The following is a 14,972-nucleotide window of genomic DNA, read 5'->3' on the forward strand; positions in this document are numbered from 1 at the left end:
TCTCTGAATCATAAAAACAATAATAGAACAACAAAAATGACTCTTAGTTCAGGCTGGAAATCAAGGAGGAGGAAAAAGGGAAGGTGGAGAGAGAGAGTCCTCAGATCGCTGGTGGAAACATGGCCCCCTAACCGTTGATTTAGCAGGCATGATGAGGTCTTGGTGGCAGGGAAGGCCCACCGATGGGAAGACCCACCGATGGGATTAGCAAGAGTGCCCCAGAGTTGGGCTATGAGACTCCCTGGCAGAATGTGCTCTCTGATCAATTAGACTTTGCTGCAGGAAGCATGTGGCTGAAAGCAGACTCGTGTGAATTAACCAAGTGTGAGAATGTCAAGATCAAACTTTATTTCACCCAGCAGCAGTGATAAAATGGCATTCTTCTCTATTTACAGTCTATCCTATCTTCTTGTCTTTCCACGCAGGGCTGCTGACAGAGGTTGTTGGGGTTATTGTATCAGGCGTGGAGATACTGCCCTCTGGTTAGGAGACTCATTCTCTGGTGCTGGCTCTGCCCCTGCCTCCCGACGTCGACCCTTGTATTCGCAGAGCTTTAGGTGCTTCTGTAAGTATAGTAAAACTCCGTTAATCTGAAGTTATCATTCCATAAGAGAAAAGTGAAACAACCAGTTGACAAGATGAGATTTTTCCTGACATCATTGGTTCTTTATTTAAAAATACAGATAATATTTGAAATGAAATAAAAACTCAGAGACTCAAATGTATCCAACAAATTGAAGTAGCAGTGACACATGTATCCATACTCAAGTGTAGCTGTGTAAAGCCCTATCTTGTTTCCCTAGGCAAAACACAGCAAGGATTATAAAATGTGTGCCTCTCTCACATTAAAAGAAATTAAAGACAATCATATTGTTCATTTTTGCAAAATCAGTGCTCTTCAATGTCATAGCAAAAAGGTGATGTGAAGATAAGGTGTGGCTAGAGAGGAATTTCTCATAAAATTTCTGAACAAGATTTGTATCACATCTCATGAGATTCCCTTGTCAGTTATAAAAAAAGATTTTCTTTGCAAGCCTGCCTCTGCATTACTTCATCTGCTTTCCAGTCTTATCATTAAACTGGGAGCTGCTGAAAACTAAGTATTACTCTTTCTAACTTTAGCAACAAATAAACAGAAAATTCCTATTTGAAAGCCTTGTTGCAAAGAGTAGTTGATGAGTAATACAAACTATTGACTTATGAGAAACATGCTCACTCAGAATACTTTTTCAGAATAACTATTTGATATAACTAGCCCATTTTGGAAACAGAAAGTCAATTAACTTATTTCCCCCTGTCCTCCCTTTGGCCAATCTGTCTTTCTTATTGTCCCTCTTTGACCACTGGTGGTTTTTATTTTTCCCCCATTAGAATGTTGAATGTTCAGTCTCTTGACTTCCCTTATTTTCACATGTTCAGGAACCAGATGTCACAGTTTATTTACAATGTCAAGAATCTTTGTATGAAAATCAATGACATATGTTTTAAGGCACACCATTCATTATTAGAAAAGGAAATTGCAGTAGGCCACAAAGCACATTTATTTGTCCATTTTCTGTGCTAGTTAAGAAAACTTGTGAGGAAGGCTCAGAAAGGATTTAGAATTCTGCACACACTTTTATGTCGTCCACAGAAATTGACAGTGTCCCCATTGTAAGTCTCACCACTTCTCTCTGGGCTGTTTTGAAGCTTCATGGCTTTGGGTGCATTATGTCAGGATATTTGGACAATGGGGAGAGGGGATGATGAAGTGTCAAAGAAACACCCTTGGCTGCGTAAATTAATTAAAAGCATCAGAGAGATCAAAATCATGAAATTCTTTCATTTCCACAGTTGGAGTCATTCCATTAACTGGCTTCCAGGGGCGTCCCGGACATTTGGGGGAGATTTCTGGAAAATCAGATATCAGGTTAAATGAAAGGCTATTTGGCTCTATCTGGATGTCAGGGATCCAAGCATCATCATTCTCTGCGGGAGTTGGTGGTGCATTAGTCATCAGAGCTGCAATGAGATCTGAGTCTTGGAAGTTAGGAAAGGTAACTGCTACTCCTGGCTGGGCTAGGGAAGGGAGGGATGCTGGCCCTTCTGTCTTCTCTTGTGTCTGTGCAGAAGATGTAGTACTATCTTCAGAAGAACTTGCCAAATGCTCTGTTCTCCAACCATTGTGCTTTCCATTGTTTTTTCCTTTATTTTTATGTTTTCCATGGCCGTGACCATGCTCATGTTTATGTCCACGGTCTAGGCCGTGTTCCCTTTGGTGCCCATGGCCTTGGTCATGCTCATGGTTAAGGCCATGACCAAGGTCATGTTTTATTTGCTTTCCATGGCCCCAGCCATGTGCACGAGTGGGTCCTTGTTCTTGATCTGAATCCTGCTCTTCATCTTGTATAGATGCCATGGAAGTGTGGGGTGGACTTACAGTTGTTCCTTCTTTTGTTTCCTCCTTTGCTGCTGTTCGGAAAGGTGAAAAACCTGGAGGCCTTTTCAGCATTGAGGTCTAAATAGGAAATATAAAGATGAATGCATTACTGTGAAAACCACACTATCAATGAAGAAAGAAGGGACTGAGACCTGGCAATGCTATCTTGGTTTACAGTGGAGCAAGTCTTTGCCAGATTTTAAATACTACACTAATAATCCAAAAAGCATGAGAATGACTAATATTTTTTCCTCTTTTGATTCATTTTATCATTTGTGGGTATTGATTATTGTTCTTAATAAAACTCCTCTAAGCTAGAGAGTTTTTTCTTCTTCTGGAAAAACCGGGAGGCTAAACTACATAATCTGTAGGGTACCGTCTGAGCCTATGATTATGTAAAGCCATGGCACATTATTTATTAATTGATATTAATTCTATTAGCACAATTACTGCTTTTATCCTAAAAGGCACTAAATGGCTTTATGAACTGAATTTATATGGAACATATATCCACAATCCCTTCGTTGAACTAAAACACATTAGGACATGTTCACAAGGTTGAAACACAGCCTTTGTATAATGTCTGTGTTAGTCTATACGTATACATTCCCACACACGGCAAAAACTTATATCAGAAAAAAGAAAGACGAGGCAACTTTCATTGAAGAGATGGATTTGTGGATGATTTCTACCTATACTTGCACTACTGGCAAGAACATTATGATTGGAGGCAGTGTTTGGTGTTGCAAAGAGCACAGTCTTTGGAGTCAAACAAACCAGACCCTACTAGTTATCAGCATCCTGTGAACAGGGAGGGCTCTGATTTGACCTAGATTTGAATTCGAGTGCCACTAGCTTCACTTTTCTCATCTCTAAAACAGGAATAACAACAGCCCCTGCCTCATAAAGTTGTTAGGAGAAAAATATATGTCAAGTCCTCAGTACAGTGCCTGGGACAGAAGAAGCACTCGATAATGTTATTTTTCACTCTAGGAGTTCAACATCTTTGCAATTATTAGTGTCTCATTCTTGACGATGGGGAATGTATTACTTACTTGCCAAGTTTCTCTTAAGAATTAGAAAAGATGATGTAAACTAATACTTCTCACACCTGCATGTGAGTATGAATCCCCTGGGGATCATGTTAAATGCAGATTTTGATTCAGTAGATGTGGAGTGGGGCCTGAGATCTGCCTTTCTCCTAAGCTTCTTGGATGTAAGTCAATGCCAGTGGAGCATCTCAGGCACACCTTGAAGCTGCATAGCCAGTAGTGTTAGCTCTCCACAGCAGGTGCTGCTCTGCACTGAGAGAGAGACTATTGAATGACAGGATACTCACAGTGTGTGAGAAGGGACTGCTGCTCTCCATTCTAGCCGTAAAAAGAGAGATTAGCACAGCAATGTGAAAGTTCTCCCCTTTTTAAAAAACATAGTGTCCAAATTCATTTAAATAATGGTTCATTGTCAACCCCAAAATTGAACTTTTCTGAATGAGCAAAATTGACCCGAGCTGACTGGAATTAGAATCATACCTTTCCTAGTGATTGACAGTTGACAGTAGTGTCAACCGTGTTCATCCAAGGTACCACAACAACGTCAGCAGTGCAGTCTAGAACTTCCTATCCATGAAAATAGAAGCCAAAAGAGAGAACAGCATTATTCATGAGCTACTTAAACAAGTATAAAACATCAAATAGATTTCCAGGGAATAAGTGGACAGTTGTATTACTACTTACCCCAAGTTTATTGGTCTCGCAACTTGCAGTCAACTCTTTATTACTTTCCTTGGAACACGTGGTTTCCTTGGCCGTGAACGCAATAGAAAATCTTCTTCCAGCTACAACCTGAAAAATTAATTAGCACAAAGTAGAAGTTTAATTAATATTCTATAATAAATCATATGTCTTTTCCCTAAAGGCTTTTAGAGGAGAATATTAAATTTTTAATTACACACTGACCAAATGAGGGTTATACAAAAAAAGTACAAATGTCTGACAACAAAACTTTCCATTTGTATGCATGTATTAAAATATTTGGCTGTTCACTGGTCTTATTTCGTTTTCCAAATGGGAAAGAAAAGCAGGCTATAATTTTTATATTTTTCTGAGTTTTTTTTTGTTCAACTGTTGCAAAATTCAGGAGTCATTCAAGGGCTCAAGTTGTAATAGAATATAAGAAGAGTATGAAGAAAAATCTTAAACATTTTCTTTCTTTTCTTTGACACTTAATATTATTTTATATTAATTTCAGGTGTATACCATAGTGGTTAGACATTTATATAATTTAATAAGCAATCCCCCTGACTAGTCTAGTACCCATCTGGCACTATACATAGATTACAATATTATTGACTACATTCCCTATGTTTTACTTTATATCCCCATGATTATTTTGTAACTATCGATTTGTACTTCTTAATCCCTTCCCCTTTTTCACCAACCCCCAAGCCCACTTCCATCTGGCAACCATCAAAGTGTTCTCTGTATCTATGAGGGTTTTTTTTTGTTATGTTTGTTTATTTTGTCCTTTAGATTCCACATGTAAGCAAAATCACATTGCATCTGTCTTTCTCTGTCTGACATAATCCATTCAGCACAATACCTCCCAGGTCCATTCATGCCACTGCAGATGGCAAGAACCCATTCCCTTCCCTGCAATATTCCATTGTATATATGTACCACCTCCTCTTTATACATCAATCCATTGATAGACAACCAGGCTGCCTCCACATCTTGGCCATTATAAACAATGCTGCAATGAACATATAGATACACACATCCCCTAGAATAGCATTTAGGTTTTTTCAGATAAATACCCAGAAGTGGATTTACTGGGTCCTTCTTTGTCTCTTGTTATAGCCTTTGTTTTAAAGTTTATTTTGTCTGGTATAAGTATTACTACTCCAGCTTTTTTTTTTTTCATTTTCATGAAATATCTTTTTCCTATCCCTTTATTTTCAGTCTCTGTGTGTTAGTCAATCTGAAGTGAATCTCTTGTAGGCAGCATATGTAGGGGCCTTGTTTTCTTATCCATTCAGCTATCCTATCTTTTGATTGGAGCATTTAATCCATTTACATTTATAGTAATTGTTGAGAGATATGTAGTTATTGCCATTTGATTATTCGTATTTGGTATCCTTTTTTTTTTTCATCTTAAAGAAGTCCCTCTAAGATTCTTTGTAATATTGGTTTGGTGGTGATTTAGCTGTTTCTTGTCTGGGAAGCTCTATATCTGTCCTTCTATTCTAAATGATAGTTTTGCTGAGTAGAGAAATCTTGGTTGTAGGACCCTGCTTTTCATCACATTGAATATTTCCTGCCAACACTTCTGACCTGCAAAGTTTCTGTTGAGAAATCAGCTGACAGTCATATCGTACCTCCCTTGTAAGTAATTAACTGCTTTTCTCTTGCTGCTTTTAAGGTTCTTTCTTTGCCTTTAACCTTTGGAATTTTAATTATGATATGTCTTGCTGTTTGCCTCTTTGGGTTCATCTTGTTTGGGACTCTCTGTGAGTCCCGGTCTTGTATGTCTATTTCCTTTGCCAGGTCAGGGAAGTTTTCCATCATTATTTCTTCAAATAGGTTTTCAATTCCTTGCTCTCTCTCTTCTCCTTCTGATACCCCTATAATGAGAATGTTGGTATGTTTGATGTTGTCCCAGATGCCCCCTAAACTATCCTCATCTTTTTGGATTCATTTTTGTTTTTGCTGGTCTGATGGGGTGTTTTCTGCTACCTTATTTTCTAAATCAATGATTCGATTGTCTGCTTCATCTAATCTACTGTAGATTCCTCTAATGTATTCTTTCTTTCAGTTATTGTATTCTGTTATTTCTGACTGGTTCTTTTTTATGTTTCCTATATCTTCACTGAAGTTCTCTCTGAGATTCATAACCAATGTTTTGAACTCTGTATCTAGTAGATTGCTTGTCTCTACTCTGTTTAGTTCTTTTTCTGGAACTTTGTTCTGCTCTTTTATTTGGGATATGTTTCTTCGTCTGTCCATTTTGACTGCCTCCCTGTGTTTGTTTCTATGTATTATGTAGGGCTGTTATGCCTCCCAGTCTTAGTAGAGTGTCCTTAGTAGTAGGTGCCCTGGGGTATAAGTGCCAGAGTCTCCCTGGTCACCAGAGTTGGGTGCTCCAGGTGTGCCCTCCTGTTGTAGTTGTGCCTTGGTTGCTGTTTGCACATCACTGGGAGGGAATGACCCTCAGGCTGATTGGTTGTGAGGACTGGCAGTGACGACAGTGAAGGAGCTGTTGGGCAGGGGTTGACTCTATGGAGCAGGATTCGCTTTAGCAGGAGTCTGGTGCCTGCCCAGTGTGCCCATTGGCTGTGTCATCCTTGGAGGCAGCTTGGTGATGCTCTGGCTTGGTTGGAAGCTGGCCAGTGAGTGTGCCAGCCCCAGGGCCTCCTGGGAGGGGACCCGCTCCAGACTAAGTTCAGCTGCAGTTTCTGCCCTACCATGGGCCACATGACATGAGCCAAAAAGCAATCTGTAGATGGCCACCACCTGTGCTGGGCTTGGAGGTGCTTTGAGAGGTCAAGCCATGAACTGTGGCTGGCTGTCACTAGTACCCTGTTTAGAACTGCTCATCCAGGGGTAGGGGACATGCTGAAGCCAGATGCTGCTTGTTTGGGTTTTGTGAACTTTAGAGAGATTTTAGGAAAGTCCTCAGCATCAGCCAAGACAGGCCATTTGTATGGAAAAGCCACTAGAAGCTGCTTGTGTGTGGCCCAAAATTAAGTGGGGCAGCGTCTCAGGGAATCACCAGGCCAGGGTGAGTGAATGGTGTTAGCCAGGTTGATGGAGACTCAGATATGGTTACTATGTATGTCTGCATGCCATGAGTGGGGAGGGCTTAACAAAGAAACAATGGCTTTTGCCAGCTCCTCTATCCAGGTGAAAGCTGCCCATCCAGACCTCTCTCTGAAACCAGATAATTCAGTTCCTCCCTGTGCATCCCTGGTGCCCTTTCAGCTGCTGCCCCAGTGCTGGAGTTCAGAGTGAGTGACTCCATCAGTAATTAAAATGTGTGCAGGTTCTCTAAGAGGAACTCCTGGTACTACAGCCACCCTAGTCTTGCTCAGCCACAGTCTCCTCTGGTTTTCACGGCCATAAGTTATGTGGACTTCTGTCCCTGGCAGTAGAACCCTGTGCCTGGAAGCCAGATGTGGGGCTGGGAGCCCTTCCTCCTCTGGGGGGGACTCTGCAGCTGAGATATCCCTCTCAAATTTTAATAGTCACACGTGGGTGTGGGACCAGTGTGTTCCACATCTCGACCCCTCCTACCAGTCTTGAGTTGGCTTCCTCTGTATGTTCGTAGTTGTAAGGCTACATAGTTGTAAGGTTCAGCAAGTCTTCAGGCGATTCTCAATGATGGTTCTCTGGTTTAGTTGTGAGTTTGATGTGGTCAAGAGAGGAAGTAAGCACAGTGTTTACCTATGCCACCATCTTGACCAGATATTTAAACTTTTTCTTTAAATATGCCTTATTGTCCTACCAAATCATGAATCAGAGAAATATTAAGTTAGTACCACCATAGAAGTTATGTGGATTAAATTATGTGATTAGGAAAATTATTCTGATTTTCTAGTTTGTTTCTCTTACATTTTTTATATTAAGAAACTGTTTCAATCTCTAGCAACACTTTTGATCACTATTCAATGATAACTCCACAATTAATATTTTGTGGCCAATTAAAATTTTTTTTTTGTCTAGAAGGGCCCACTTTATTTAAAAAGTTAAACTCATATTTTAAAAAATGCTCTAAATTCAACAAAATACCAAGTATAGGTTTTTCAAAGTAAGTTTTAACGGCCATGTCTTATATCTCTTATACATTTGAAAAATATATGCAGTAAAAATTATCTTAAATTACATGTTGAAAAGTTAGTTGATGTTGCCCAATTTCTGGCCCAACTTATCAATACTTAATTCTAGGATTTAAGTGTGTATGTGCGTGGGGGGTGTAATGGACTATGTTCCCCCCCCCCAAATTCATATACTGAAGCGCTACTTCCAATGTGACGATTTTAGGAGCTGTGTCCTTTGTGAGGCAATTTAGTTTAGATGCGGTTATGAGGATGGGGGCTGCATCACAGGAATTGTCTCCTTATAAGAAGAGAAGAGAAACCAGAGCTCTCTCTCTCTCTCTTCCTCCCTCTATCTCTCTCCGAAATGTGAGATGACACAGTGAGAGAAGATGGCCATCTGCAATCCAGAAACTCAGTCTTCACCAAGGAACCAAATTTGCTTGTTTTTGGACTTCACAGTCTCCAGAACTGTGAGAAATAAACTGTTGTTGTTTAAGGCACCCAGTTTATGATATTTTGTATGGTAGCCTAGGCAGACTAACACTGTGTGTGTGAATGTCCATGTGTGTGTGCGTGTGAATGTGCGTGTGTGTGTGTGTTTGTGTTTGTGTGTATATATAATATTATGTAGGTATCAAAAAAAATATATCAATACATCTGTTGACCGGGAAAGATGACCATTATTTAAAACATCAAGTTACTAGGGTGATACTATAATCTCATTTGGAAAATCAAACCACAACACTCTTCCCTATCTCTCTATTTTTTTTTTTTTAAAGCACGAAGACAGTGTGGTGGGAGGAGGGTGGAGAGAGCAGGGTCACGGAAGAACTAAACTCCTCCTCTACCTTTTCTGGCATTGTTTTACTGGGTAAACATGCTGACCTTTTTAAGAAAAATTTCATAATTAACTTTTAAAACTCCAGGTGTACATGTAAGTGAAGATGAAGGTTCTAAGAGGGTTTCAGAATCTATATTTTGATGATTATAAATTTTCTTGCTTGTTTCACAGTACACCTTAATACAATTTTTTAAAATGATATTGTTGATCGAGGTAATGTTGCCTAAGAAAGTTGGCAATATATGACACAAACCACACAGATAGCTCAACATACTCAGGGTCTAGGAGGAAGGAATTAAGTAGACATAATAATATCTTGTATTCGAGGACCTCAAGATTGTATCCATATTGCCCTTATTATCAGGTGTCCTTCTTATCAGAAGTCTTCCTGCTTAAACGCATCCTGCCCAAGTTTTGTTTTTAAAGTAGAGGACACCATGTAGCAAAATAAATTACAAATGCATTTAAAAAATTAAATTAAAGAGATGAACTCAAAAGATACAAATAAATATCCATCAGATCTCAGGATGAGGAAGGACTTTCTTGGGGGAAAATCAGAGGAAGAAAATCAAAGCAAGGAAAAATGTCTAAATTTGAGTAGACAAAAATGAAAACTGATCCTTAAAAATCATAGCAAGCAAAGTAAAAAGGCAAACTGGGAAAAATATGACATAGGATTAATATTCTTATGTATATAAAGCCTACCACACAAAAAATATGACAAAAGCCATGAACAGGTATTTCAGAAAAGAAGTTAGAATTGGCATTAAGCCTAAAAAATGTTTACCTTCATTAATAACCAAAGTTATGCACGTTAAAAAGCAATGCAACTGCATTTTTACTCTTCTATGTGTTGGCAAAGATTAAAAAACAGCGATGATACTTTGTGTTGGCCAGGTGTGGGAAGCATGCAGCCTCAATCACTGTTGGTAGGAATAGAACTCAAATCAAGATGATCAACCCATGTCTTTCTTATCCCCAGGTGGTGTGAATGTAAATTGGCATCAGTGCAAATAGGTGGATGATTTGGCGATGTGCATCAAGGTTTTAGACATGTACTACGCTTCGACATTTCTAGTACTTTGTCAAAGGAAAACTTCCTGACTGTGCACACAGAGATCCTTGAAGTGTATTCATCTGAGCAAAGACAGGGAGAAACACTGTCTAGAACAGGGACAGCGATAGGTAGGGGCAGGGCAAAACGTCGGCCTGTGACAGAAATTGCCATCATTCACATGTGCAAAGGGAGAATTGAAGGAATATTTGGTATCTGAAATATGAAACCTACTGGGAATGGACATGCATCCAAATAGGACTAAATATGCAAAGCCAAGGCAAGACTAAATCTGTAAAATAAATCTTCAGCAGTTTGGCAGATTGGTTATTTGGAGATTGGCGTTTGGCAAATTCATCACATGGTGAATGACTTTCCAGTAACTTGGCTGCTTCCAGTGAGGCTACCTTGAATGACCGTATCAGAAGAGCCAAATTGATCTCTTTAAAGGCAAACATCAATAAGGATTCATCTCTTAAAAGTAAGTTTGAGAGTCTCACAATATTCCAGATTGATTTGGCAACTGAAGGAATGTCAGTTCCCTTCATTTCACAGAATTCCCTATTGTTGTTCCCCTGGCACCCATAGCATCAACAAACATACACACAAGCTACACTGTTGATTAGTTAATTTACAGAGAACTGTAAGTACTCAGAGGACTGGTACATTTGAGAATGAGTGGTTCTCTCCTGACAGCAAACCTCTGACATGCAGTATATGGTGGAGTACTGGACTATTCCTGCACCATTAAGAATAAGGGAATTTCAGAAGAAAACAGACATCTAAAGTGAGAAGAAGAGCTGACAAACACAAGAGTAGCATGACTAGGTGTACCCTTTGAGTCAGCCTCACGTGGGTCACGTGCTAGTGAAATCAGGGAGAGAGGCTGGTAGCATCTGGGACAGAAATAAATGCCTGAGTAGGAGACAGATCACACTATCAGTTTTTGACTTATTTTAATACCATTCATTTAGGTTTTTTAAAAATAATAAAACTAAATTACTTTTAAACTAAAAGTAATAAAATTAATACAAGACATTAGAAAATGAAAATAAACCAGCCCATTGTGCCATTACCTAAAGCCTCCACTGTGAATAGTCTGAGGCATTTGTTTCTTTTTAGTATTGTTTTCTATACTTTTTAATAACGCAATTGACAACAGAATGTATATTCAATGTCATCACCTTTTTTTTCAATGCATATTTTAACACACGGCATTTCCCACATGAAGACCTCCTCACAAGATGATTTAAAATTGCTGCTCAATGCACTCTTGGAATGATATGCCAGTCACTATCTGATTGCTTCTATATTATTGATTATTTTGACAGTTTACCATTTTTTTATTTTGTAGTTAAAGATGCAGTGAATATTATGTATATAAAGACTCTTTCTATTTAGATTTCTATAAATTCAATTACTGAACCCAAGTATGAACTGTTCTAAGTGAGATTTTTTTCATCTGATTATAAAGATTAGGTTGTTTTGCTATAACAGTTGGTTCTATTTTGATTGCTTTTCTTTAGCTTATATTTAGGGAGGCCCGTTTTGAGGTTCTATAATATGAATCTGTCCTTGAATATATTGGTCATAAGCTGTTGGAGTTGGAAGGGATTTGGGCTCTTCTTATCCAGCCACTCATTTCACAAATGGGGCCACAAAGGCTGAGTGACTCTGAGTGACTGACCGCCCAGTGTCACCCAGGACGTGAGTGTCTGATGCTCTGGTCGACTGATCCCCAGGCCAGGACACCCCTTATCTTCTATTGACAGGGCATGGAAGGAAAGACGAACTCCCAGAGGGTACATTTGTGGGTGGGAAGGACACCTCAGGCAGGGGAGAAATCACACAGAGGTGAAAGTGTGAAGAGAGTCTGGGCAGTGATATACTGACTGATGTGGCTGAGTCCAAGGCACTAAGTGATGTTACAATGAGAAATGAGTCTAGAAGGCAGAGAATACATCCTGCTTTTCGTAGACCTAAATTTCACTAATTATATCATAGTTGCTAGTATTTACATAGCACCGTACAGAGTTTGAAAAGTGATTAACATATATTATCTTATTTGACCCTCACCCCAGTCCTTTACAAATGGAAAACGAGAGAATGTTCTAAATGATTTGTCCAAGATCTCACAACAAGCAAGCAGCGAGGTTGGGACTTGAAATTCAAATCCATTTTACTAGGCATACTATTTCCCAGTCCAGAGTCAAGATCAGAGGCAAAATTAGTAATTTGCACATAGACTATAATATCACTATTTTTGTAGCATAATTTACAGACCTGTGATGTTGCTCTGTGCACGGTGTCAATCTTGAAGTAGAAATTTCCATTATTCTCCGCATTAAGCTTTGTGATAGAATGTTTCAAAGGCTCCTCCAGCTCTGGGCTGTCGACAGGCAGTTCTGAGGGGCAGCCACGGCAATTGCTGAAAGGTGGAATAAAAAAATCGTCCCCTGAAAAATCAGGTTTGAAGTCAGCATGTGCACTGAAGGAGCAGTCTAGCCTCAGCACCTCTCCCCCACATGGTCCAGCATCCGTTTATAGAGGGCCACCGTGGCTGCCCAAGGCTCAGCAGTGAGAGGTTGGAGGTGGTCTGTTTGACCTCCACTTTACAGCCTCTCCTCTTTTCCTCTCCTCATAGCCAAATATGTTTAAGGAAATCTTCAGTTGGAAGGTGGGAGTTAATGACTCAATCAATATCCTGCATTTTTCTAAGTTTTTGCATTTTCGATGGAAAGTATGAAAAGTAATGTTTAACTTAAAGGAATAACCCTCTAGTGGAAAAATTTGAAGTCCTGTGACTCTGGTGATCAGGCAGCTTCAGTAATGCTTCTCATTGAGGAATGTATGCAAATCTCTTCCAAGTATGAGAAAAGCCACTTCCTGGTATAAGAAATACTTTACCATAAATTGTGCTATCTCCCTTCCTCCCATTCTAACATGCAGGAGAAAAATGCCTTTAACTAAAAGGATTTTATTCTGAGTGTTTAAAAATGAGATACAGCTTCCCCTACAACACCTGACTCAGGGACATCTTGTACACAACCAAATCCAGCTGACCATGTACCTGGAGGCCAGCTTTGCCCAGAGTACTTTAAATTGTCCCTTTGGTCACCATATTCCCTCTTGGCCACTCAGAGCAGTTTCCACTGCACCTGCTACAGAATAGCTGGGCAGAAATGGGGTACAGTGTTCTCAGCAAGGTCAGTTGGTCATGTAGACATTGTGGTAGATCATGGCACCCAAAGCACGATTCCTATGAAAAGACCTAGCCGCTTGTCTGGGACCAACATGCACTGTTAGAGCAGGAACATGTATTACCCCTTACCTGGAAAAAGGTCACATTTCTGGGAGAAGGAAACAATTCTGTCTTGAAGATCTATGTATGCATTATCTGTACATTCACCGGTATCCTAGTTTTTGAAAAGTATGTAAGTGCATGAATTGAAAACATTTTTAGAACCTTTAAAGTAGACAACTAGTAAAATCAAATGCAGGATGTTGACTTTGTATAGAAAACAAAACCAAACATAATCCAATTGCAAAAGAGAATAAGATATAATTTAGTAACATCATCAACAACAACCACAAACATATATACACAAACACACAGAAACATGAAAGAAGATGACAAGAATACCTAGTATAGGAATAATAACCATATAAGGGAATGGGTAACATTTTCTTTTAGAAAGGCAAACTTTCACATTAAGTTAAAAACAAAATCAATGTATTATATTTTCAAGACTAATACCTTATAATAAAAAAGATTAAATATAATGGACGAGCAAAGCTATATGAGGCAAATATAAACAAAAAAGAAGATAAAGTAGTAGTAGTAGTGGACAAAGTAAAATTCAAGGTAACAAAAAACTCATGAAGGCAGTAAAAAAGATCAGTTTAATCTTATAAAAAACATAGTTTAGAAACATGGAAACAAAATACACAAAGCAGAAAATAAATATATGAATTTAAAAAGATAAAAGTTATTGTGGGTAAATTTAATATACAACTATAAATCTAAGACAGGCCAAATGGATAAAAATATAAATAAGGTCATAGAAGACTTGAGTAACATAATAAAAATTTATTTAAATGGTTTTTTCATATGATACACACAATTTAAAATAATATTTTTATAAGTATGATGCAAATATTTTAAATTGCTTATACACTAGCTCAAAGAAAGGCTCAATATACTTTGCTAATCAAAAGCGATTCAGGTCACATTATTTGACCTTAGCACCAAAAAGAACAACAATTCCTAAAATTAATAATATAAGTTTAAACAAATAAACAGAAAGCTAACTACTTAGAAATCTAATCACACTTGCCGAAATAGTTAGGGTTCTCCTGGATAAGGAAAAATATAAAAAACAAAACAAGAGGAACATCATCAAAATGGCGGTGTGAGGTGAGCCTCTGTTAAGCTCCCCTGGAATTTACAACTAATCAAACAACAATAACTCCACAAAGGACTCCTGCACAGCAGATGGGCAACACAAAGAGGCCCACTACTGAATTCACCTAAAGGTGGGCAAATCACATGAGCTAGGGAGCAGGGAACGGAGAAGTGAAGAGACGGAGTCCCACGGGCGGGCGCAGGACGCAGACCTAGCTCAGTGCTCTGAGCTCACTGCATCCCGGAACTACTGCAGCTGCGGGAGAGGGAAGAACTTGGACTGCTAGGGCTCCACTTATGGCCCACAGGGCTGAGGCGACAGCATATAACATGGCTGAACCCAATGCTCACGGCAGAGACCTCGGAGGAGAAGGCTGAAAACGGTGGTTTAAGCCCTCACTGCTGAGCAGAGAACAGAAGCCTCAGGCACTGAGATGA

At 39.2% G+C, this 14,972-nt stretch overlaps 2 protein-coding genes across 2 annotated transcripts in view; both read right to left on the minus strand.

The window, feature by feature from the left end:
- Positions 1-323: 323 nt before the first annotated feature.
- The window catches only part of LOC117036298 (kininogen-1-like), a 124,451-nt gene continuing 109,802 nt past the window's right edge, over positions 324-14,972 (minus strand). The window contains exon 11 of the mRNA XM_033131109.1: positions 324-563. Within this exon, the coding sequence (XP_032987000.1) occupies positions 450-563 (114 nt within the window). The 3' untranslated portion in view covers positions 324-449. The remainder of the gene's footprint in view (positions 564-14,972) is intronic.
- The window catches only part of KNG1 (kininogen 1), a 29,808-nt gene continuing 15,478 nt past the window's right edge, over positions 643-14,972 (minus strand). Inside the window, 5 exon segments of the mRNA XM_033131147.1 lie at positions 643-2,497; positions 3,952-4,038; positions 4,156-4,263; positions 12,413-12,585; positions 13,461-13,545. Coding sequence (XP_032987038.1) covers positions 1,781-2,497; positions 3,952-4,038; positions 4,156-4,263; positions 12,413-12,585; positions 13,461-13,545 — 1,170 coding nt within the window. The 3' untranslated portion in view covers positions 643-1,780.

Source organism: Rhinolophus ferrumequinum, chromosome 2, assembly GCF_004115265.2.
Source record: "Rhinolophus ferrumequinum isolate MPI-CBG mRhiFer1 chromosome 2, mRhiFer1_v1.p, whole genome shotgun sequence".
Taxonomy (NCBI): Eukaryota; Metazoa; Chordata; class Mammalia; order Chiroptera; family Rhinolophidae; genus Rhinolophus; species Rhinolophus ferrumequinum.